This window comes from Zootermopsis nevadensis, unplaced genomic scaffold (assembly GCF_977971745.1).
Source record: "Zootermopsis nevadensis isolate Lab colony 2312 unplaced genomic scaffold, Znev_1.0 Znev_ptg000008l, whole genome shotgun sequence".
NCBI lineage: Eukaryota > Metazoa > Arthropoda > Insecta > Blattodea > Termopsidae > Zootermopsis > Zootermopsis nevadensis.
The window spans coordinates 2,230,961-2,256,037 of NW_028259140.1; the positions used below are offsets into that span (position 1 = coordinate 2,230,961).

General features: G+C 37.3%; 2 protein-coding genes across 13 annotated transcripts in view; both read right to left on the reverse strand.

Annotated features, from left to right (window-relative positions):
- Nucleotides 1–838: 838 nt before the first annotated feature.
- LOC110835167 (mitochondrial intermembrane space import and assembly protein 40-B-like) lies at nt 839–5,055 on the reverse strand. Of its 4 annotated transcripts, none has more exons than XM_087344648.1 (4): nt 4,935–5,055; nt 4,258–4,324; nt 3,585–3,669; nt 1,595–1,951 (listed from the first exon to the last, which is right to left on the reverse strand). In XM_087344648.1, the coding sequence occupies exons 1-4, from the start codon at nt 5,005–5,007 to the stop codon at nt 1,739–1,741; spliced, it is 438 nt and encodes a 145-aa protein (XP_087200774.1). In that variant the 5' UTR covers nt 5,008–5,055; the 3' UTR covers nt 1,595–1,738. The 4 variants fall into 4 exon arrangements, with proteins under 4 accessions (XP_021930815.2, XP_087200774.1, XP_021930814.1 ...); XM_022075122.2 differs by lacking the exon at nt 4,935–5,055 and adding an exon at nt 4,809–4,909; XM_022075123.2 differs by lacking the exon at nt 4,258–4,324 and having other exon boundaries at nt 839–1,951; nt 4,809–4,946.
- Nucleotides 5,056–5,678: 623 nt separating this feature from the next.
- Nucleotides 5,679–25,077, reverse strand: part of polybromo (protein) — a 46,016-nt gene continuing 26,617 nt past the window's right edge. For 2 of the 9 annotated variants that reach the window (XM_087344606.1, XM_087344605.1), the window contains exons 17-35: nt 24,133–24,300; nt 23,579–23,784; nt 22,542–22,721; nt 22,295–22,454; nt 21,605–21,832; nt 20,932–21,108; nt 20,215–20,376; nt 19,342–19,502; nt 18,212–18,384; nt 17,699–17,877; nt 16,477–16,542; nt 16,007–16,327; nt 14,016–14,138; nt 12,898–13,213; nt 11,962–12,112; nt 9,079–9,170; nt 7,291–7,374; nt 6,868–6,973; nt 5,679–6,168 (exon numbers count right to left, since the gene is read on the reverse strand). In XM_087344606.1, coding sequence (XP_087200732.1) covers nt 5,952–6,168; nt 6,868–6,973; nt 7,291–7,374; nt 9,079–9,170; nt 11,962–12,112; nt 12,898–13,213; nt 14,016–14,138; nt 16,007–16,327; nt 16,477–16,542; nt 17,699–17,877; nt 18,212–18,384; nt 19,342–19,502; nt 20,215–20,376; nt 20,932–21,108; nt 21,605–21,832; nt 22,295–22,454; nt 22,542–22,721; nt 23,579–23,784; nt 24,133–24,300 — 3,270 coding nt within the window. In that variant the 3' untranslated portion in view covers nt 5,679–5,951. Of the gene's footprint in view, nt 6,169–6,867; nt 6,974–7,290; nt 7,375–9,078; nt 9,171–10,625; nt 10,685–11,961; nt 12,113–12,897; nt 13,214–14,015; nt 14,139–16,006; nt 16,328–16,476; nt 16,543–17,698; nt 17,878–18,211; nt 18,385–19,341; nt 19,503–20,214; nt 20,377–20,931; nt 21,109–21,604; nt 21,833–22,294; nt 22,455–22,541; nt 22,722–23,578; nt 23,785–24,132; nt 24,301–25,077 lie in introns of all 9 variants that reach the window. The other 7 variants (XM_087344607.1, XM_087344609.1, XM_087344608.1 and 4 more) reach the window with 7 other exon arrangements.

A 25,077-nucleotide genomic window follows, 5' to 3' on the forward strand; every position in this document is an offset into this window, starting at 1 on the left:
ATCCTAAAATGCAAGTTCTGCTGTAAAAGCCATGGCTTTATTAAAGTACACCATCTGTTGCAACCTTTTGATTTAATTAATTCTGTGGTCTCTCTCTTGTATTATAATGTGGAGCACATTTATTATTCAACTTTGCTACATTTCACTGTGTAAACCACGCGCATGTACATTTTCAATTATCGAGCAAAAGTGTAATCTGAAGATTAATATATTTGTGGCCTTAAAGAGGAGGACTATATAACATTAAATGGCACTAGAGATGTGGAATTAAAATGACTGTAATGTAACTAACAAATCACAAAATTTATGAAAATATTTTTTTTAAAGTATGAGATGCAAAGTTACCTCAACTTTTTATATCTCATCACAACAATTCGAGGCTGTGAACCAATACTAGCGAAAAACACTTAAAATATTTTTAATAATGAGTTCAGTTAGAACGATCTTAGATACAGTTTAATTTAACACATGAATGATAATCAAATGATCCCTGAAGAAATCACAGAAAAATATGAAAATGCTGTACTTATTATATCACATTTTCGATACTGTAGGGTTTCATACATTCTTATCTTGTAATGCTGTAATCTTGTAGCATTCACTGTTAAGCAGCTGCCCAGACTCAAAGACAGACTTCCAGTTCTTCATAAAATTATTTCCCCAATTTGAACACTCTACAGGAACCACAGGATACAAACTATACATATTACATGCCTATTTCATCTGAAAATCTTACTGAAAGATTTCTGCATTATTTTATGATATTTCCAACTGTGAAATGCATATTTCCAGAACCAAGGCGAGAGCAAAAATTGTCATATAAAATTTCTACGAATCATACACAAACAAACAAAGTAGTTTAATAAAAGACTTTAGAATATGAAGTACAAATACTAACAGTTGCTGCAAAACACCATTAAACAAGTATTACACTAAAACATTTTCTTTATTCTGAAGAAAAAAATGTCTTTTGGGTTCTAAAGCTGTGTAGTGTGGCAGAACCGAAACCCAGAAGAATGCCATCTTCATTTTGCCACTGTAAGAACCTCAAATCTTATTTATTTTCTTTGAGATCTTCTGGGTTAATTTACATTAACCTTCTTCAAGCAAAAACACACTACTCTTCGTTTTCTCTTATATTATTACTACCATTACATTAACTAAACTATTAACATGTTAAGATGGTGATGACGATGATGAGGAACTTTTCACTTCCACCTCTCTATTGTCTTTGTTTCCTTCTTGTTCAATATTAGTATCTAAAGCATTTTCTAATTCATCCTCATCACCATTTTTGTTGTAAAGGGTAGGGTACTGTGCCATGCAATCCTGCATAGTTTTGAATGCCTCGTAACAATCGCTACCCTTTTGTTCAGCTTCACTGTAATGAAAGCATGAAAAAGCTTCTCGAAATTCAACTCCACAAGGACCTGTCGCCATGCCACCCAAACAAGGACAGCTCCAGTTGATAGAGCCATCACGTAATATAAGACCTGGAGGAGACTCCTCGTGTGGTAAACTAACAGTGCTCGGTGTCGAGTGATCTTCTTTAGTAACAAAAATCACTGTATCCTTACCTTTCTGAAATGTTACTGGCATAGTGGGTACTTATTTTAAACAATGTCCAAAAAAAATTCAGCACTTCTTACTGTCACAGGAATAAATTAAAAATACAGAAGTCTCAAAAGATCAAATAAGTGACTAAATTGGCTACAGAAATAAAACAGGCACGAAATATTTAGTAATGATTATAACCTCTGCTTGTATTCAGTAATGACAGCAGACAAGGAGAACTGTTGCGAATCCTGTACACACAGCGAATGTTGTTGAATTTTTCACATAAGGTCAAAGAACTTCGTAACTTGACATATGAGGCACTTGGACAACGCAGTATAGCTCGCCGAGACAATTCGTCGTATTTCAGTACGTCAACAGCGGTACTCGCACCATCCTGGAGAGAGAGAGAAAAAATAAACTTGTGTTGACTGGTCCTCAGAAAATTATACATGTGTACTTATGCATCAGATTAACTTTTGGGACCTCAGGGCATTCAGAAATTGTAATAATAAATTTATTTATAAACTTACAGTAATTCATTTATGAATTGTAAAGTCATAAATCACTATTGAATTAGTCTACTGAACTATATTCAAAAGTTTTCAGTAATAATTCTGTCTTCTTCCCATCTTACTTATTTCACGACAAAATCGAAACCATCTGTTGTTATGCATCAACGCAGAGTCAACACGTTAATTTTCTCAGCACATTTTTGTTGACAGAATTTTATGTGATGGACCACAAGATGAAAATTTAACTTCTATTGTTACATTCATTATCTGAACACACAGTCAAGGATTTGCGTCTTGGTAAAGTGTTAAAAACCAATATTTACAATTCAGTAACTTATACTTATGATTCATTTTATTAAATATTAGTCTATCAACATATAAACTTCAATATCTGTGTATATAGGGGTACATGTGTGCCATGTATGTAAAAAGTCAGTTTCTCAATGTGAAATGTCGGAAATCAGAATGTATCTGATTTCCACAGGTCCCTCACAGAACAAGCCAAGGATGTGGAACATGTCAGTATGAACATGACAATAATCAGCCCCCCTTCAAGAAAACTGCAGGTTGGGTTCAAGACTTCAAGGAGTAAAAAAAGTCTGACAGACACTGACAAAATACATTAGCAATAAAACAATGCAACTTATAAAGTAATATTTAAAAACTCTTGAAGTGTATCAAAACAAACAGTTACAATTCCATATCACTCACCACATTCTCAAAAGTGAATAATGGAAAAAACAAATAAATGCAAAAATCTTAAAGCCTCCGAAGCCATTAAAAACTCACCCAATGAAAATTGAATACCAACCACCCATATCACAGCCAAACATACTACCAACTAAACTGTCACTGACAATGTAAAAATGTAAGACTTGAGGTTCTCACAGCGGTGAGTATGAAGATATCCGTCTTCTGGGTTATTGCGCTGTGTAGTCTGGTCGATGTTAACATCGACCAGACTACACAGCGCAATAACCCAGAAGACGGATATCTTCAAATGTAAAAATGCCTACTAGCACTGGAAAAAAAATCAGAAAATAAAATTCTGTATTAAAAGGAAACGGTATAGTGTAAACACCTAATAGAGTGACCAAAAAATTATAGGAGCATCCACTGCCATATTGCAAAACCAACAGGTGGAATATCCCAGTCTTCCAGTACAATCTTAATGTTCACAGACACTGGAAAAGAAAGGGCAAAAAACATCTGAATATGTTTGACTCAATGCCATCTAGTGAACTCCATTGAACAGTGTCTAAAATCAGAAGCTAATACTGCCTCCAGAGATCAAGATATTCCCTGCCTTTTATTGAAAACCAAAGACTGTTTAGCAAATACACATCAGCCTGCCAGAAGTTCCTACATAGATCCAGTTGAATGAAGTCACAATCCTATTTCTCTGAGACCCATTTTAATATTATCCTTCTACCTATGCCTAGGTCATGTATTGGTCTCAGTATGTAAAACTGACATGACTTCTTGCTCCAAAATAAATTATTTCTGTAAACCAACCTCGCCAAAGAGAATATTCAATAAATGCATAACATGATTCTTGAAATACACAGCACTTATTTCTGTGGTGTCTTGCTCCAGTTCTCTGAAAGCAGAAAAAAAAAGTTGACCTTACCAGTACAACGAACAAATTGAAATTGCAGGGACTTTAATAAAATACATTCCTATAGCTCAATATAGACTCTCACAAAATGGGATAGCAGAATAGCAAAATGTCAAATTTAATTCCCAAAGCCAGCTTTGAAAACAGGATTTCCGTGGCTTTTCTAAATAAGTCTGGACAAATGCACAGTACCTCTATCGCAAATGCATATCTGAAGAAGCAAACTACGTCCCAAGTTCTTCCTGAAGATGAAGACTATTAAAGTAATTATGGTTGTATCTTTTCCTCACTTCCCTTCTTGCTATGGCTATTTTATTTCTGTATTCTGTTTCACCTTCTATTATGCATATTTAAATCATATCACCTATTAAAATTTGGACATTATAAAATACCAGGGCCCTCAAGGTCCAATACTTGGTTCTCTGCTTTTCCTACCTGTATATCAATGATTAACCCCCAACCATTAACTCTCAGTCTAAACCCATACTTTTTGCGGATGATGCTATTATTGTTGTTTTAATATTGCAGTTGACTGTAAATTACTGTCACAACTATGTAATTTATACTTGCATTAGAAATAAGTCCTGTATTTGTGCTATGACGTATTCTGCATCCTTGGCTTGGGCATATGAAGGGCCTATGGAATGTAAATAAGTTCTTAAAAAATCTCTTTTTGTGTTTTAATGTTCAGTATATATCCAATTTTCTCTTCATTACTTAAATTTCTTTTGCTGCTTGTTTTAATATGTTTTGAGGATTATCCCACTTATGTTAAATTCTCACGTGTAGAGATATTAAGGAAATTACGTTGCTCGTCTTTCACTGACCAACAGAAAGTTGCCGAGTTCTACTTAATGGTAGTTCCAGTACTCGTTTTTTATACATATTTTTGGACTTATTATAACATATCTAAGTTGTAGTGAGGCTGGCAAGACTAGCATGCAGTAATCCGAACTTCGATTACAGTAACTGACGAAAATTATACGAAGTTAGGAAACGAAAGTTATTATCAACTGGCAAGTTCCTTCAGTGCATGACGAAATTGAGGCAACTGAAACTATAAAACTCATCAAATACCCTAATCCTAAAACAGAGTTAAGAAACAAAAATTATATACTAACAACGACACATCAAAATAGTAGAATCTATACATGGCTTCCGAACACTGTTCCAACTAATGCATGCACCACTTAACACTTATGCACAATAACCAACATATGAATATACAAATTCATACCAAAACTTACGATAAACCACCGACCACCAACATGCCGGTAGACTAATATTTCCTATCTCACCACTCTTGGAAACACAGATCATAGTATTACTGTTTCTGTGATCATAGCTAACACCACAAATAATGCCAACACAGAGTATCCATCACGTACTTCCAACATAACAAACCTAACGTACACAGGATTGCACCACATGGACGTGATACCATGGTTACTACCAAAAATGACAAGACTTTATTGATCATATAACGATGTTAAAACCACATATTAAAACAACGGGTTCTTACCAATAATCGTCGCACGACAGATAATCATAACAAATATTCATGGTGTGATCTCAGGTCCTCAAGGCGAGTGTGATAACATAGCATTCCCCCTCCACTTTTAAGTTGGTGCAGTATTGTGATACAACATAATTAGTAACTAGGATTCAGGCATTAAGATTGTGTATTTCAATCATTTTTGGATATTATAAGCATCTGCAAGCATTTTTCTGAATTCTAAAAATTTGTATTACACTGACGTTGCACTGTATCATTAAATTGCACACATGTAGCTGCCACATTCTGAAGAAGTTTCATTTTGTGTTGGTAAAATATTCACAATAGGATAAATTTCCCTGACCTGTACTTGATGCATTAGCAATGTTGCACAAGGTCAGAGTTCACTTACAGATGAGGATTTCACATAAAAGGATCTGACTACAAAACAGGAAATTTCTTGCATTGGATGTTAATATTCCCAGGAACAGCAATGTCAAAATAGTGTAAACTTTATTGATGACTTTATTTTAATATTTGATATTCAAAGCAATTAGTAATGAGTCTGTCACACAAAACAAAATTATATATATCTAAATGTTACATCCATCAATATCCTGAATTGGTGCAATGAATCTGTATTGTAAGACGTGTTTGTTCTCTAGGAGGAAGTAAAGTAAAAATTATGGATTTACAGTAATACATTACCTACCAGTCCATCAGCATCCAAAGGTACTTTAATGTAACAGCAAATGGTTAATGCAGGTTTTTATATAACTCTGTTGATTCCAAGTGCATCTCGCATCATGAAGTCACGCAGTGTCCACAAAGCATTAACAATATTTCCATGATGCCCCACACCGTTTCCAAGCCATTGAGCAGGCAAACGAGACGGGTCAGGGACACTTGTGGTGTCTTGTGTTGCTTTCAGATGTTTGTCCCATTGTGATATATGTTTGCTGTCAGCTTGCAGGCCTTCTATATACCTAAATCATATAAAGCATGCTTGCTTAAGAGGTGCAATGGGATTTTTTTAGTTTATAACTCATGCTAATGCATTGTATGAATACAGCATATGGAGAAAAAAATTCATTAACTGTGCATTTTAGATGTTCCTGAATCCAGACGTCATCACCATCACAGGTAAACATCTCAATTACACTGTTATCTGCTGCTGTCTGATTCTAATGGCTCAGTACACTGTACTGCACCAGTACCACTAATAAAATTCTTCTGTTACATCTAACACCAATCTTTAGTCCTCATTAATGTCCTTTTCCATCTGGATAAATGAGTAAGTTACAGCAAAGGTTTCACTAATTTGTTTTCCAGTTCCTGACACTATTTAGCATAATAATAAAAATATTAAATTCTATAATTGAAGGTTCTTGTAAACACACTTTCAGGTTCAATAACATGCGCATAATGCAGACTGACTATTAGCTTCTGGCTCCATGGAATTAGTTTTGATGAGTAAGTTCTAAGTAAAAGTAAAGAATAATAGTTCTTCTTCAAAGCAAGGTTACTCTTTTCTGGGACTCATAGAAACCAATATTATGAATTGTCATAAAAATCAATAATTCAATAACCATCAAACTTTACCCATCAGATGCCATGCTGGAACTTCCCTTTCTATAGTCATACATTAAGTTCAACCAATTGTATTATTACAATGTTTTACTCACTTAATATAAGCCTCGGAGTGTAGAAGTCGCTGTGGACGAGGTGGAACACTTACAAACAGCGGTTCAACTGGACGTGACTGAACTGCACCTGGTGTCACACCACAACCTTTGCATAAACAGAATTCACAGCCTTCTGATTCATGAGCTTGAATTTTATCTCAAACTAAAGTGCAAGAAGAAATTTAACAACGTACATAAAACTGACACAGCAGAATAGAAAAGTTAGTAATTTCAATATTACAACTGACGGACAAGATAAATTTTCTTCCATTTTGCATACTACTGTTCATTTATGAGTTCCAATTTATTGGATGGAAGTAACTATTAACATTTCTTTTCAGATATTACAGAAATGTTTGTCTTTCTGTCTCCGAGCTACAAACATTACTTTCTCTGGATGCTGAAACTTTAAATAAAAATTACCTGATATATGTGAAAGAGGTGAAGGTGTCTGACGAGAGTGAGCCTGGTGGGATGCTGAGAGGGTCTGCCCTGCAGTCGAGCCCACTGTAACACACCGCAACATGCTTCACACCATGCAGATTAGTAACTAATTGCACATACACAATCAACTGTTATTTCACATTACATTACTATATACTGCAGTGTAGAATGAACAGGAAAGGTCTCCTAACAGATAAAACCTACAAGGGGAATTTAATTTTTTTTTTGTATCATGGTGCCAGATTTGCATTCCCCTTAGATTGATGTAGCTGCGCGGTCTGAGGCATCATGTTTCGGACTGGCGATATGGAATGCGCACTGGTTTGGGTCTCAGGGGAGAAGAAATTTTCTCATGAGCTTTCGACGGGTGTATGGGACCGGTGCCAACCCAGCATCGTGGGGAAATTGGGGAGCTACAATAAGTAGCGTAATCCAGTCAGGATAGCTAGCGATGGCTGGGGGTTCGTCGTGCTGACCACACGTCACCCTATATCTGGTTGGATGATCATTCACCTCTGCTTAGGCATGTGAACGTGAGGCCAGCAGTCAAGCTAGTCGGCTTTGGCTCTCTGGAGCTGTTACGCCACGGATTTTTGGTTGATGTGTGGTGCGAAGAAACCCTCCCCCATAAGTGTCATAATCTGTTGAAGGAAGGCTGGAGACCCAAAATCTATCATGTGATCGATACTTGATACCGCTGTTATTACGTAACACATATGATACGGTGCAACCTGCGTGGTTAAGGAACAACTAAATCAGCACCATTCTCTTCCAGAAATCAATTATCATGTGCAAATCTTCCTATAATAGAGAGCTCAGGCAGTAATGTCATACACTCTTCATTCCATACACCTGTTCGCATGTGATTACGTTTTGTACACTCTAGAAAGTCACTCTGATGACACTAGTTTGTATTTACTGATGCCATCAATATGTCTCACAGTAGCATTACGCCATATTAGCACAGACAATTTGAGTGTTGCAATCAATCATTCAGCTCACTAATGGAAAAAGTGAAATGACCTTCGAGATAATTACACTTAGTAACAACAGATGCAACTATTTCTGTCTGTAGCACATATTGATTATACACAGGAAAATTCATAAATGCCCCTTGTATACCCAAGTTATTTCCATGAATTACAGCACTTCTAATCAACAAAATAACACAACTTGTTTTATAACATAACAGTCTTCAGTCCAAACACAGTTAAATCCAGACTCTAAGGCAATGTTCTACATAAGCGATAACAAGCGAGCTATGCGAACTGCATAAGCAGCATGGGGTGTCATATGAAGCGGGGAATCGCTTGTTGTGTCCTACGTGAGGGACCACAATAGAAGCACACGGCCTTCCTGCGCATGCACCTTCCGTGTACTGCACGGTCAGAGCTTTCTTGTGCATGCGCCTTACTGGCCAGCGGACTTTGGCCGCTTCCCTCTCCTGACCGCTTCGCTGGAACCTAGGACAGCGCCACACGAACAGCCAGTTTGATATTTCTGCTTCACCCACGCAACTCGCTCACGTAGGACACCGGGTAAAAGATTACTCTTATTAAATGCTATCTTTGTAACTCCAGGTTCTCACAGCAGTAAGTATGGAAATGCCTGTCCTCTAGAATATTGTTTGCTTACATGTTCAACTCTTGCAACTTTCAGACTCTCCAAGAGCCAGGAAAAAGTAGAGAAAGATGTTCTTACTTACCGCCACTTACTGGGATATCTAATATGGTACATAATAAATACACAGACATTTGCATAACTCACGTGCAGCATGCTGCAGATGACTCTGCGGGATGGCACCACAAGCCAGGGGTCTGGTAGGATGCACAGGTGGACGACGTGAAGCCACAAAGTTCCTACACACAACACAGGTTGTCAAACTACTGAACAGGCATACCAAATACCTACGTCACGTCACGTGGAGCATGGCAACACAGCAGAGCAGAGCAGAACATAGCAGATATGATGATAAAATTCATGCACACTTGAGGGAGGGTAATGTGATATTTCATGGCATCAGTAACAGCATGTTGACATTTAAATGAGCATGGCAAAGGTCGTTGCTCGTCAACTCATGCTACACTTTACATGACACATAGAAGGTAACACCTTGTCAGTAAAAATATTTTATACTGGTTTTACTAACACACTACATACGTAATCCTACGAGTCCAACATTCAACACTAGTTCACTACTTCTTATTAATTAATGGTCATCACATCAAAATATTATAATATTCTGTTGTGTACCGACTGTTAATAAAAATTAGTGAACTTTAAACCACATCAGAATGCTTACACCGAATATAAGCAACTCAACTCAGAAGGATGCATGTCTCAATGTCTGGATGATAGCCAAATAGACCTATGTTAACCTCAGATTTTATTTAATCCACTGCGCCTTAAAGTTTCTGTGACATTATTTACTTTAATTTTAACAAAAACACTGGATTTTCCAGAAGAGAGAGAGTGAGAAACGAAACGATTTGAGAAATCATTAGGATGGATTGAGATATAATTGAGGAGATAGAGAAAAGACAACTGATTTGGTACGGACACGTGCAAAGGATGGAGGAGGAAAGGTTACCAAAGAAGACTATGAAATAGCAACCAAAAGAGAGAAGGGAGGTGGACCGAGACCATGATAGAGTGGAAACTACCTCCGGAAGGATGGGATAATAGAGAAGAATGGAAGAAAATATTAGGCACCGGAAGACTGAAGTAACGGTCGAGAAATGGAAGAAGAAACACTTATTGGTCGGGTGGTGAATCTATTCTGCACAAGGCACGTTTCAATGGAAAGGCACGTCTTGGAAAACAAGGATAAGTCAATGAGTAAAATACATGCACGGTGGAAGATTATTGAGGTCTGTTCAAAATGGAATTGCTCCTACATCAATCAATCAATCAATCAATCTCCATGCTTATCACATTTATCTATCAGAATTTTTTTATGGATGAGGGAAGGTCTATGACAGTAAAGTGTAACCTTCTCTTGAATAAAATGCTCGAAGTCTAAGTAATACATGCACGAGTCAGATTCATACAGAAACTGAGACATAATCAGAAATATCACATGCACCTTCAAGCTAGCAAGAAGACGTTTAATTTTTGAGCAATGTTAGGATAAGGAAGTCCTACTCAATAACACACAAAATAACACTGTTATAACAAGAAGCCAACATGCCTCAGAAATGATTGGCAATTTGGCAAAACAAAAGGGAAAAAAAATACACAGCTAGAGTCATTCCCAGCCAAGTGATGAGCACCATCTAGCACAATATTAACAGAAAAATCATAACACAACGAACCGGTACTGTCATTTGTTACACTGGTCTGAGCTGGTGCAGTTCGTGAACACATGAAGTTCCTGGAATTCAAACAAACTGGGGATCAAGAATGAATAATACCGTATTTTGGAACAAAATTGAATTTCAGGATGAACACAAGCGATCTGAGAAGTTGGCAAACACAAATGAAACTTACACTATCAGAAGGGGAACTTCAAGAAAACTTTGTAAAGGTGGCGACTGACTTGTAACATTTACTTGTAATGTAACATTCGCGGCGAGCATGTTACATTACACCACAACTGGTGAGGCGTATCGAATGCTCGTTTTGAACGCTCGGCTCGACTGTGCTCGTGTGCGCTCCATTCATTTCATTCAATATGTCGGGCGTGGAGGTTGTGTTATCTTTGTTTCATTTAATACGCTACTCTTATCTAAAGAACTCGTGAATGCTCGTTACGACGCCGCTCGACTGACTGACTGACTTGTAATGTAACACTCAAAGGGATTCGCGAAAAAACCGACAACACGATGGAGCGCCCGCGAGCGTGAGCGGCTCGCATCGAGCGGCTCCGTTCGCTGTCTTCACTTGTGTAATGCTCGATTTGTAACACGTTACATTACAGGCAAATGTTACAAGTCAGTCGCCACCTTAACATGTGGGAGAAGTGATGTGACTCTGATGGTGCCCACTAGGAATGCAAATGTTGACAAGGCATTCAACCTAAGAAAACATTTTGAGTGCTCAAGTTCCATTCCAAAAAATACATGACTACTGCTCAATAAGGATTTGAGGTTCTTATAGCAGTGAGTATGATAATGGCTGTCTACTGGACTGAAGCACCCAACCCTAAAGACAGCCATCTTCTTACTGCTCAATGAGGTTTTTGAAGAAAGTTCCATAAAAATCCTTCATGTGTAAATTCAAATTGCATTTTCTGGCTATCATGATTAATTCTTTGCACAAAATGAAGGCAAACAGGGAAGGCCATGTATCACTTCACATGTTTCATCAGTGAAAGAACTGATATCAACAAAATATGGTATTAGGAGATGCACAATAAAAGTTGCTGTGAAAATTTATAACTGGTTCATACTGATCCAATAAAGCCCATATTCTATGAGACACTCAATTTTTATCACAAAAAGCTCATTAAATAATGTATATTTGATATCTAGGTTCATTACAAGTTTGTTTAGAGCACCATTTGGATTCTAAGAAATTCTTTCATCCTACCTCACAGGTTTGAGTTATTTATTAATGGCGAGCTACAGGTGTAGCTCAAAATTTGCTGCTGTATAATAAACACACAATGCAACAAGACTGTACTTTTGAATACTATCAATGAAGACGTACTTGCTGCGATCTGAGGGCGCTATCGAACGACCATTGCCCTTCTGGATATGAACTTCTTTCACATGACGAGCAAGACGCTGAGCATTTGGAAAGGGCGGTGCTGCCTTTTTGATACGTCCACATCCTCGCCACTGGCACTGGAATTCACAGTCTGAAACATAGAATCACAAACAAAACACGTAATCTGTGTTCTGTTAAGAGTATAAGTATACTATTATCACTGTTTATGATACGTAACAGAAGAAGAACAGAATGTCCTAAGCATAAAGAATTCAGGTTGAAAAGTTTGGTTCATTTTGTTCAAATACATGGAATTCAGTTCAGAAAGGAAACTTTACAACACCACAAACTAAGAGAATGTTCTGCCAGCAGTCCATTCCTACCTCAGTGATATGAAAAATGAGTCATTCTCAAAATCGGTAGAGACTAGGTGGGTTTCGTATGATCCACATCTATCTCTCAGTCTTCATTTCTTTCTCTTGCAATGAAGTTTGCAATAAAACATCAAGCATTCATAGTAGAATCCTTCATTAGGGTAGAAAATGGACATAAAGTGCGTTCAAAGGTTTATTCATAAATTCCCTTGGAGAAAATGGAATGAGTATTTCGGGTCACAACAGACCTAAGTGCAGAAGCCATGAAGTAAAGAAGGTAAAGGTTGGGTTGTTGGAGAATAAGACTTTTCACATCTTTACTTCAGAATTCTAACCTAAAACTAAGCAATCTTAATTCTCCTTCTGGAAGACCCTAAACAAATATATATATATATATATATATAGCTGGTTCAATCTCTAAATTATCACCAACAGATTCGGACACTCGCTCAATCCAAACATAAAAAAAATTATGTTAAACACTAACAGCATTTCTCAATAGAATTTTGCATCTAACACTGCTAGCTTCTGTCTGTAACTACTGAAAATTAATGAAGTTTACCTTGAGGAGGAATGTTTGCAAAATGCTGATGTACATGACCATTGGGTTCTTGGATGCAGTGATCAATGCAGTCAGTCAGGTCCTCGAACTGCCAATCGCAATTGTCCCAACAGCATTCAAACACTAGATTCTCAATCATCTGTTCTTGGGAACAATTACTGAGATTCATCGCAGGTTTGATTGACATGGGAGTCATTGGGTTGGGGCTTGCTGATGCTGCGGCTTCTTCTTGTGCAAATTTGGCTGCACTTTCCTCATTCACCTTTGCTGCCCTCTCCTCCCAGCACTGCTTCTCCTGTGCTGGTAGGTTGCGCCACTGCCAACATAACACACAATAATAAAATATCTGCATCCCATTGTATTGGTCTGAAATCTCAGTTACACTTAAATGCATTCTCATACTAATGAGATAAAACTTTACCGAACAAAGAGGTTGTCATAGCAAACAAATGCGACTACTGGCAGAAACTTAAGTGCCAAAAAAATCAGATATCAGACCGGATGAGGACATTACTTATTAGAAAGTCACAATCTGAATGTAATGATACATGACACACAAACTCTGTGTCTTCCATCAACAATTTCCTTAAAATTATGTATTTCATAATACATTTTCAGTTGTCTTAGAAATTCAAACAAGCAAGCACCTCTTGCTCAACGAGTCCATACTAGTGACGGACAAGACTATTCTTCTCGCTGATTCAGCGAAGTACAGAAAGTGCAATAATTCAGTGACTTGAAAAATCAAGTCACTCTGAAACAAGCAACTCAACACCAAAGAAGTGAGAAATCACGATTCAAGCACTGAGGAGGTTGTCACGAAGTATAAGTGGAGGCACAAACCTGGATGAATCACAGAATAATCATAATTCACCTTGTCCTAATTCACAAATCAAGTCACTCTACACCAAATGCCTAGATTGACAGGTAATACAAACTTCCTTTAATATCTGAATCAGTAAATTGCACAGAAATACCCATTTAAATGAATTCACTTCAAATCCCCAAAGGCAGGTCAGCATCCAATTCCTTGGACATTAAATAACATGAGAATATAAATGATATAAATCAATCACCTGAAACAAGTCACTCAATCAATAATAATCTCTACTACGTACCTCATTCCCAACAATACGGCTGATTTCTCCAAAGCTGGATTCTGGATGATTGGCTGCAACTGATCGGCGCACGTCGCTGGAGTACAGAATGTAACCCGTCACCAGTTTCTTGCCAGAGGATTTCTATACGAGCAAATAAAACTTAGTACACTTTTTTCTTAAAACAGAACAGAACGGTGCTTCCTCTCTTCAAAAATGGAACCGCAGATTTAGAGTACGCACATTTGTCAAAATTTGTATATAAGCGTGGAGCCATTAATTGCCCTGATGTAGCCCGCAAGATTGTTACGTGTCCACAACTTCTCAACAACAACAAAATAATTGTTTGCAGCTTGCCATTATCCTGACAATCCATGTGGTAGGACTTCGAGTAATATATACTTACACTAAATGTTTTTCCTCGGACTATTACTTGAACTGCTGATTGTTTGAAAAAAAAATGTAGAATTTTAAGCTAGTAGTTATTAATGATTTAAATATAAAGTATAAACAAAACACAAATAAGTGTATAAAGAGCAAATAATTCTGATTGCGCAATGGCAAGAATAAAAAAAAAACATGGACCTCAAACACGATACATCCACCCACGTTAGAAGCTTTACGCATTATCTGGACTAACATACACATGCATATTAAGGTAATAAATGACAAGCTTACACAAAAGTGATACGTGCCCCATTTTAAATTATGCAACTGAAAATTTACCAGACTCAAAAAAGTAAATAAAAAAATAAAACAAGAATTAAAGAGACTATGTAAGAAGCACAAACAAGACAGACATGTGACATTAAACAATGTTAATAAATGAATGCATCAAAAACAAGAGACAAAAGTAATGTGGCCAGAAGTTGCATGGAATTAACATGATTATTAGAATATATAATAAAATTCAGGTCAATACACAAAACTTTATTTGGATGTTAAAATTTAAATGTTAAAATTTTAAATTTTAAATTTGCGCCATTCATCATTATAATATAAAATAGTTTTAAAAAACAACACCTGGAGATGATGTATTACATCGAAACATGTTGTGAAATGAATGAAAGCGCTCTATTGTAACATCCTTATAGTGATGAATGGCGCAAATTTAAAATTTTAAATTTTAACATCCAAATAAAGTTTTGTGTATTGACCTGAATTTTATTATATATTTTAATCAAAAACACAAACATGACGCATGTAAACCTTAAATATGATTATTAGAGTATCAGGCAGAAGATCTTTTAAAGAAATATTAAGCACAGGATAGAGATGAGAGCAAGCTAGTGGACTGCAACTGTTTTCTGGGTGTTAAAATTTCAGTAAGAATTCACACAATGATTCTCAATGAACTGCAACATAGTTTCTCTTTATAATCATTTAGATACTAATTCGGAAAACTAAAACTATATTACTTCAAGACCAGCTAAGTGATAGGTCAGAGGTTATGATAATATGTTGCTTAGTAAAGGCTATCAGACACCTCTTGGGCCAGTGAATGGTAGAATGATGATAGCAGGATGAAACCAAAGAACTCAGATAAACCTTTCCAAGTACCACTTTGTCCATTATGAATCTCACTTAAAGTCACCCGGGAATGAACACAGGTCTCCTCGGTGAGAAGCCAGCGTCTAGTCAACTGGGTACATAGTCCCATCTCATCCAAAATAAAAGCTTTCTAATAAACAGTCAGTCGAAAGATTCCTGTGTTCTGGGTTGTTGCGCTGTGTAGTCTGGTTGATGCTAACCAACGTTTCAGAGGTCATCTGTCACCAGGGCGATGAATCGCCCTGATGACGGAGGCAGTATGACCTCTGAAACGTTGGCAAACATCGACCAGACTACACAGCGCAACAACCCAGAAGACAGAAATCTTCATACTCAACACTGTGAAAACCTCAAATCTTACAGTCAGTCGCTATTAAATATGCATTTTGCAGTAATATGCAAAAATAAAGAAAATAATATAAAATAAAAATAAACTTTGAATAACAAACTACAGCACTGACCTTCTTGGAAGAGACGGGCGTCGTTACAGCAACGGGCGGAGCAGTATCCCCTGAACCAACAGAGGGTGGCCCTCCATCCAGCGAGTCCTCCAACTGCAGCATGTCAGGCTCCATCTTTGGCAACAGTGGCGATGGGGCCTGGAATATAACACAGGCAGAACCAGTAACAGCAACAGGTGGGGCAGTATCCCCTGAGCCAACAGAGGGTGGCCCTCCATCCAGCGAGTCCTCCATTTGCAGCATGTCAGGCTTCATCCTGGGCAACAGTGGTGATGGGGCCTGGAATATAACATGGGCTGTAGCAGGCCTTACCACCAAATTCTACGAGCCCCAACATTAGCTGTCATAGGTAAGGCCATTTTAATGCACTCTCCGCATATATAGCAAATTTGGCTAGGGGATAGAAAATATGCTAAAGAAATGGTATACATAAACTTACGTAGTGGTATAAATGATATGTATCAACTTACCATTTCATAATGCAGTGATGTTTTAAGTCCTTCAGTAGGCTGTGATTGGGCAGAATCACTTCCAATCTGAAATCAAAATAAAATAAATTAATAATTCAGAATATTGTTTAAAAATTAAAAATGGCAAGAAGCTTAAACAGCATACTATAGGATGGCATGGAAATTAGGTTATACACATTAAATTTCTGGTAATGGGAGATAATTAGCTTTTGTAACTTTCAAGGAAAGCGAGTTTAGTATGTAGGTACATAGCCAAGCCTTCAAAAGCACATAACGCTTGATTTAATATGGAAATTCAATGTGACTAACCTGTACTTATAGAAATAATACAGTACAGAATAAACAGTGTTATGAATACCAATTTTGTAGAAACATCTTTCTTTGTTGTTACATAATACTCATAAAAATTGTGCATCCACAAATAATATCCAAAAAAGAGTAAAGCTGCCCACTATACGCCATGTAGACGTTTGGGAGGAGAGGAGGTATAGCTCCTCTCTTCCTTGACCTCGGCACTAGATGGGGGGTGAGTGGTCAGCATCACGCCCTGGCCGTGCTTTACCCCTGGGAAAAGACCCCTGTACCCATTGGATAGGAGGCTGGGTGGGCCCCAGAGCCGGTCTGGACGCAGAGGCTAGAAGAAAAATCCTCTGCCCCCGTCGGGGATCAAACCCCGGTCACCCATTCCGGAGCCAGTCACTATAATGACTGAGCTACGCCGGCTCTGCATCCACACACACACAAAAAAAAAGAGAGAGGGAGCCAGCAAAAGAGTATTGTAAGAAACTTTTTCTTCAATAACTGAGTTAATGACCTCTACTCTCCTAAAGAAATATGACATATTACACTTCTGAACATACAATGGACATAACTGCTTGGCCACAAACCTGCATAAATTATCCACCTTCACACTATACAGCATTCTATAATGGACAAAGACAACCTATTCCAGCTCCAAGCTAGTAAAATTTATGTTAACCTACATTCAAGATTCAGCATTAACAAGCAATCATAATGACAATCCCATTATTCATATAAAAATATAATGCCTTTTTTCTGTGCCAAATATTTCAATATCGTAAGAGACAAAGGCACAATTTTTTTGTATATACGTATCACTATTTTCTTTGAATAAATAAGTTACTCTCCCTTAAGTTGCTACTTCAGTAGAAAGCATAAAAAGCTAAGGCCCCTAAAAATATATAGTCAGGTGTGAACGTACACACACCTTCGGCGGATTTATCAATCTGCGAAAGAAGTAGATTTCATCCTCTGCGACTGCATTGCTGTGACTATACTTCTTCAAGCCCTCTCGAGGAAGTTTCTTCACTTGACGCCTTGCTTCATCATAAACTGATTCACACACATACACATCATGCTCGAGGATTTCTGTCGGGCGACCTGTAACGAGCAGTAATGTCACAAAACGTGAAAATCCAACACGCTATTTACTCCTTATTAATCTTTACTTTTCTGGCCTGGAATGCACCTTGTTTCAAATCTGATGTCTTCCACATTTAAGGATGTTACACAAAAAGTTAAATGTTCACAGTAACTACTGAATTTAAGCATATTTAAGTCATCACCATTAAGCATCAATGTTCTGCTTCAGATCACGTGTGTTTTTCAGTCATTACCATTGATAACTGATGTGCTCATTGCACTGTTCATTTTCAAAAATAACCTATCTTGTTTCCGTGGCTACAATAATGATCCATTCCGTCGGAATACTCACAAGAGATGTATTCGCCGTGTTCAAGAACTGCACATTTTCCCATTAAGCTGTCTATTGTATTTGTATCTTCCAGGGTACTGAGGAACACTTCCTGCTTGTAGAAAAGTCGTGTTGGAGCATGAGGAATCTCTGGGGGTGTAACAAGCCATGGTCCTCGAAAGAAGCACATACCCCTATAACGTAACAGGAAATATTCACATCAGTACGATTCTTCTAAGTCTGAGCAATGACTGACATCAGCGTTTCGTAAAAAATAGTCTGTTGTACACTGACATTTAACAAATGGTTTGACTCTTTCAAGCCAAAGCATGTAAACACAATACTTAAGAATTCAGTCCATACCTCAAAGAAAACATATTGCATCTCCATTGCTTTGTTGTGTTTATTGCTTTGTTGTGTCTTATTGTTCTTGTTGTGCCTTATGTTTTTTGTGTCTCATTGTTTTGTTGTCTTATTGTTTTGTTGTGTCTCATTGTTCTGTTGTTTCTTATTGTTATTGTTTGTGTTGTCTTATGTTTTTTGTGTTATTGTTTTGTTCTGTTTCATTGTTCTCTTGTTTCTTATTGTTTTTGTTGTCTTATGTTTTGTTGTGTCTTATTGTAGGACCACTGCCACCGGGTAAAAACCCATTTGCAGTCAAATAAATAATAATAATAATAATAACAAATATCAACTAGATGATGCTGTTTAAAGAACTGCTGCTTACATTAAGAACAATATAAAATTAACAAATACCAAATTCCGAGTTGCTAACCGATAAAGCAGTTTGTACAAATAGTTACCAATATCTTTAAAATGTCAAACCTTCATACCCTATGCTAGACTCAATCTGACATACAGAAAATTATGTTCTGGTCCAATGACAGACTACATCTGACAACTTTAAATAAATCAGAGCCTTTGATATCACAGTTTAACTGCTGCGATAACCTCAAATCCTGCAATAACAAACTTCTGAATCCCATAAAAGGCAGGGGATTTGACAAGTTGCGTGATTATTAGCTTCAAAAGAACTCCACTCCACGGAGTTACCTATTCTGAAAATGATTTATGAAATGCAAATGAAAGTAACCTGTAAACTGTATTCCTTATAAAACCAATTAGCATTCAGTGCAGTCGTCAAAACTTACTGTTTGTCGGTCCATATAGAATCCACTTGAGCAATAAGCTGCCGCCCTATGTCAGTGCGTACGTAGACACAGTCGCCCGTGCGGATTACACCGCACGGAGCATTGAACTGTTCATAATATGTACAACCATCTGGAGTCTGCCCATTCAACACTTCTACATTCTACAAAACAAACATATAAATAGGAAAATTTTGATATTTAATAGTAATCATGAAAAAAAACAAGGAACATATAGAATTTTCAAAAGCAGTAACTCTGAAGACTGAAAAAGAGATGTGACAACAATATTCAAATAAAAATTTGTTGTCTTCTGGGTTATTACACCATGTAGTCTGGTAGATTTCCACCAACTTTTCAGAGGTCATACTGCTTCCGTCATCAGGGTGATGAAAGTGTTACTTGAAATGTTTTATAGCATATAGTATAAGATTTTCAGATCACTTCAATGATAACACAGGTAAAAAATTGTAAACAATAAATACACGCAATACCAACAAAAAACACAGAACGCTTCTGTAAAACAAATTACTACATGATAATTGTTTCTGATATTTTAAAATTCATAAAATGATACTGGCTGAAACAAAGAAATAACAACGAACAATATGTGACTATTACAGGATTATCTCTGGCACGAACCTATCCTAGCACAATTAGATGAGTGTATATGCATTTACTTTAGTGATCTTTTTCCAGTGTTAAAAAATTGTGACAGAGGAAAAATATTTTTCTCCTTCTTCTTCTTCTTAAAAGTGTAGTACAGATTGCATACACACACACACACAGCTTACTTGTGTAAATATGGGAACTCAAAATCTTTTTGGTTTTAATATAAACTAGTTTGACCAACCCACAAGTGTCTTGAGTACTCACTGGTTTCTCCTTTTCTACAAGTTTCTCTCTTTCCTCCAGCTCTGCTATCTCTTCCTTGTGCTTTTCCACACGTTCTCGGAATACTGACATGACACGCTTTGGTTCAAGAATCTCTTCTCTAGGAATCAGTGTCAAATGCTGTGACATATTGGAAGGCCACGACTGCAACAACAAATAATTCTCAGCTCTGTAATTAAAATCTTATTTTAAGAACGAGATGATGACTTTGACCTTGAAACCTGCAAGATATTCAATGCCATATTTTATTAAAGCATTTAATACTGAACATGTCTAAAGGGTTAAAATTCCTACAAAGACAACACTTGAAAGACACTGTTAACCTTAGTTACTGAGAACATAATCAACACCGTTCATTTTACGTGCCCTATTCTATGTGGCATTACAATTTACAGTAATAAAAATGGAATTTCGTAATGAATAATAAATACAGTTAACTCTCTATTACCTGACCAGATAGTTATAAACTGTTTGAAGGCAATGTGTTAACAAAGTGGATGATACCATATCTAACGAGAGTAAAATGTTTAAAAAGTATGTAAATAAACCAACTGTGTATCAAAAACAATAAGAATGCACTAGAAACCTATAATAACCATCAAACCCTGAAATATAAATCAAATATTATATGGTGAGATAACTATTACGCACCAGGTTCAAAGAGAAGTGCCATGCAAATAAAAGTCATCAAAACCCTACCTTAATCTTCTTGAAAGCACGTGCTTTTGTGGAATATCGTGATTCGCAAACATACACATCCTTTTCAGCGAAACCCTCGGGTTTGGAACGGAAATAGTCTTTCACACTTAAAACACAACAAAGTCCTAGAACTTGATCCAGTGGCATGGCAGTGTGTACATCACTCTTAAACACTTCCTGTAACAATTATAAAACAGAGAATTCATTAATGGTTCTCATAAATATTTCTTCTTTCTTGTTTTTATTTGAAAAATCATATAAGAACATGTATACTAATACAAATTAAGATATCTGTCAAACGTTGAAACCCCACTTAATGGTACCTGCAGTTTGTCGTGGTGGTGCGGCTTGAGTACCTCAGTGACCCCAAGAGCTACTGGTAGAGCCTCCCTAGACAGATTGGTCGAGAGGGAGAGGTCAGACTAAGACAGGTACCCTGGTCCTCCAGGTTGGGGGTTAGTCGCAAGGCTAACAACCCTGCACCATAAAAAGGTAGACATTTCGAAACCTTGATCAAAGCCTCGGACAGACGGACCTAACAGAGGACCAAATTGAAGAGGAGAATTGAGGAGGCCATGGACTGAATACGGACTGGAGAGCCATAGAAGAAGATATAAATACAAGTTCTCATCTTGCCAGGATTTTCTTACTACGTAATGATGAAGATACTTACCTTCTCCAAGAACCTTCGAGTTGTAACATGATACGTCTCATTGGGACGATAGAAGTAGTTCCCATACATCATCTGCTGTCCTTCTTGGTTGGTCCATAATCTCTCAATGTTTATAATGCTGGTATCCATTCCACGTTCCTTTGGCTCTGCATAAACAAAGTCTCCAATTCTGTAAACCTGCTGATTGAAACTCATGGAGTCACCTGAAGATGTATTACCCCCTGCATCCTAGAAAAGAAGACACTTCATGTAAGAAAAATCTAGTACTTCAATGTCTGTAAATTTGGAGTCATGTAAGTGTGTCTTTATTTCTTTCTTTCTACGTACAAACTACCACAAAATAATTTACATTTCACACTATCAATTCTTCACAATAATTTTACAGAATTTTGGAATTACCTACTTGATAGCAACATAGTAATGTCACTTCAATATTATGATCATGGAAACAGAACATAGCAAGCCTTTGTGAGCTTTTTCAATAATTCATTTAAAAAATACATAAAAAGAAAATGATCAGATGACCCATACCAAGTGGGAAAGTCATAGGAACAAAAGACTATAAACAAATAAAGCAATGAAAAATTCATATGACCACAAAACAATGGAGAGATTCAAATAAGATAAAACGGATGCACTGTGTCCACAAACGTCCATATGATAACTACGCTGGAACTGACAATTACTTACCCTGAGTGAATCTTCAGAACTGCGTGTTTCTCCTTCCTCCTCAGGCTGTTCTTGCAGTAGTTTCTGTTGTCGAGTTGCCTCCACTGCAGCTGCCAAATGCAACAGTGTGTAGCTCAGAGCAGGAGAATGTAGCAAATCACCTCCACGACAAAGTTCATCTCTAAAAACACGCAACATTCGGCTAGTAACATATAGAGATTTCTAAGATTAAATCTTCATTTTACATTATGTTAACATCACTGCATACCTCTGTCTAATGAAAAATGACTGTAGTTCAATAGAATCCTCAAACACTTGCGAATCAGTACGAGACAAACGACGTGCTCTTTCCAGACAGGCAAATATATCTTCTTGAAATGTGTCCAACCGACGATATAGTCCACGATCAAGTCGCCGCTTAATGAGATCCAAAGACAGGGCTCGAATCCTAGGCAATTACAATTTTTACATCAGAAGAGGGGAATATAAAACTGCCCAACATAACACGACTGTAACAAGCATAGAAAATTGCAATATATGGGACAAACCAAGGCTTGCGGTTGAGGTCACTCAAGACAGAAATTTCAAACTTGTACTATAGCTAAAACTTTGCAATAAAATAAATTAAACTTTGACTAAGTATTTATGTAAAAACTAACATTTCATTTTACACGTAACGAGCAACCCCATTTTATTCCTTGTAGAAGGAACTTTCAAATTCTGTGGTATACTTTATAAAATGCATTTCATGAAATCGACTCAGGATGAAAAATACAGATTTCATCAACAAGAAACATTTTATGCAACACTATAAAAGAAACTGGTAATAATATATTGAATTAATGAGATGTGAAACGGAAAATATCACCCCCAGACTTACATACAATATCAACTGAAGAAAATACACGTTTACAAAAACTTTTTGAAAGAATTTAATTCGTACTACTTGTGTCGCAAAAAATGTCTAACAGTAGGATCGATAAGGATAATAATTAGGATCATGATATACTGTGTAAATGTTCACTTCAACCCGGAAGTGGAAGCAGTATGTGTCCTCCAAAATGTTGGCATATACCTACAAGCACATGTGGTGTAGTGACCTAGAACACAATCATCGACATCTCCACTGCTATAAGAACCTCAGTTCTTATATGGTTCACTGATAATGCCACATGTATAATACACACATTAATTTACATCACAGACGCAAACTTTAAGTCATAATAATGCGGGCAACAATTTTGGCACCCAGTTAATGAACTGTGCAACTGTGCAATTTCATTACTGGCATGGGCGTCAGCTTACTTCGAACCGTCAATTTCATCGTGTTCTGGCAGTTCGGCCATGGAGTCAGAGAAACAGCGACCCTCTTCATCCTGGTGATTGTAGATTGAGATGAAGAGTGATGTAAGAAGCTCCTGGACAGCTGCAGTCACATCTGGTACAGCTTCTTCATCCTCACGTAACTGCAACTTTGTCTGAAGAGCAACTCTCTGCAGCATGAGAGCATCCTGCGCAAAATAAGGTCAAAATAAGATATCTACATATTCCTGAAACACATCCATCACAACTAAATACTACACAGTCGGCATTTTAAAATCCACAAAACAATAATCCTGACATCACGTCAGTACTTAATGCTTCACTTTCAGCAGTCTACTGTCTGATGAAGCTTCATATAAGAAGGAATTATTTCCAATTCCCTACATTCATCTGTAGATATAGCATTACATCAAAATGAAACATGGAGTTTAGGGTGGTACGAAACATCACATGTGATCATTAAAACAATCACGGAGAAAGAATCATTACATTCCTTTTAATGTTACTAGAATGTCCAGTTTGACCAAGATAGTCACCTTGTAAATTTGCGAATCAGGCTCATTATATTTGCAGGCATTGTCAAACATGAGCACAAAATCAGACACCATGTCATCCAGGCTCTCATACTGTGACGACTTCAACTTCTGTGAGATCCGTTCCAGGTCAATGGGTCGCTTTATCACTTCATAATAGTCAGGGTATTCCTGTTAACACAGGATAACATAAAGTTCCACATGATAAAATATAATATGGGTAATACACTGAGCAATTTATTTTATAAGAAAAAACCTAATAATATAAAAATATGAAGATTTGTCAGGTGCGATTCAGACACAACCAGATCCCAACAGTGCAATGGTCACACAAACACAAGACAAGTAAGATTTGAGGTTTTCACAGCGGTGAGTATGAAGATTTCTGTCTTCTGGGTTGTTGCGCTGCGTGGTCTGGTCGATGTTAACCAACGTTTCAGAGGTCATACCGCCTCCGTCATCAGGGAGATAAACGTGCCAATTGGGTGTGTGGGGATGGGTTTGTAGGAGAAGGACCGTGGATGGAGTACCTTGCCCTAGCCAATGGGAGCAGTTGTGATTCTTAAGCACTTCTCCACAACCAATGATATTCCGCATAAACTATCCAGGACTTGTCCTACAACACTGTATGAATTATCCAGATTTACTCCAGGACTTCTACTGGAATTCTCCAGCACTCCTTCAGGACAAACCCACGACCACTGACGAACACGCAAACCACTCTCCGTAACGATTGGCCGACAGCAGAGCTCACAAACTCAGAACACTAAACCGAAAATTACGTGGTTCGATTCGGTTGGAGCTTTCAAATACGAGAGATCGATGTCAGTCCCGGAAGTGAAAGTCAGTCGTTAGTAATTTTGTCGAGAGGCAGTGCAGTCTCCGTCGTTCATAGTTTGCCTTGAACTTTAGTTAAGTTCTTAAGTTCACGCTTTCGGACGTCGGTAC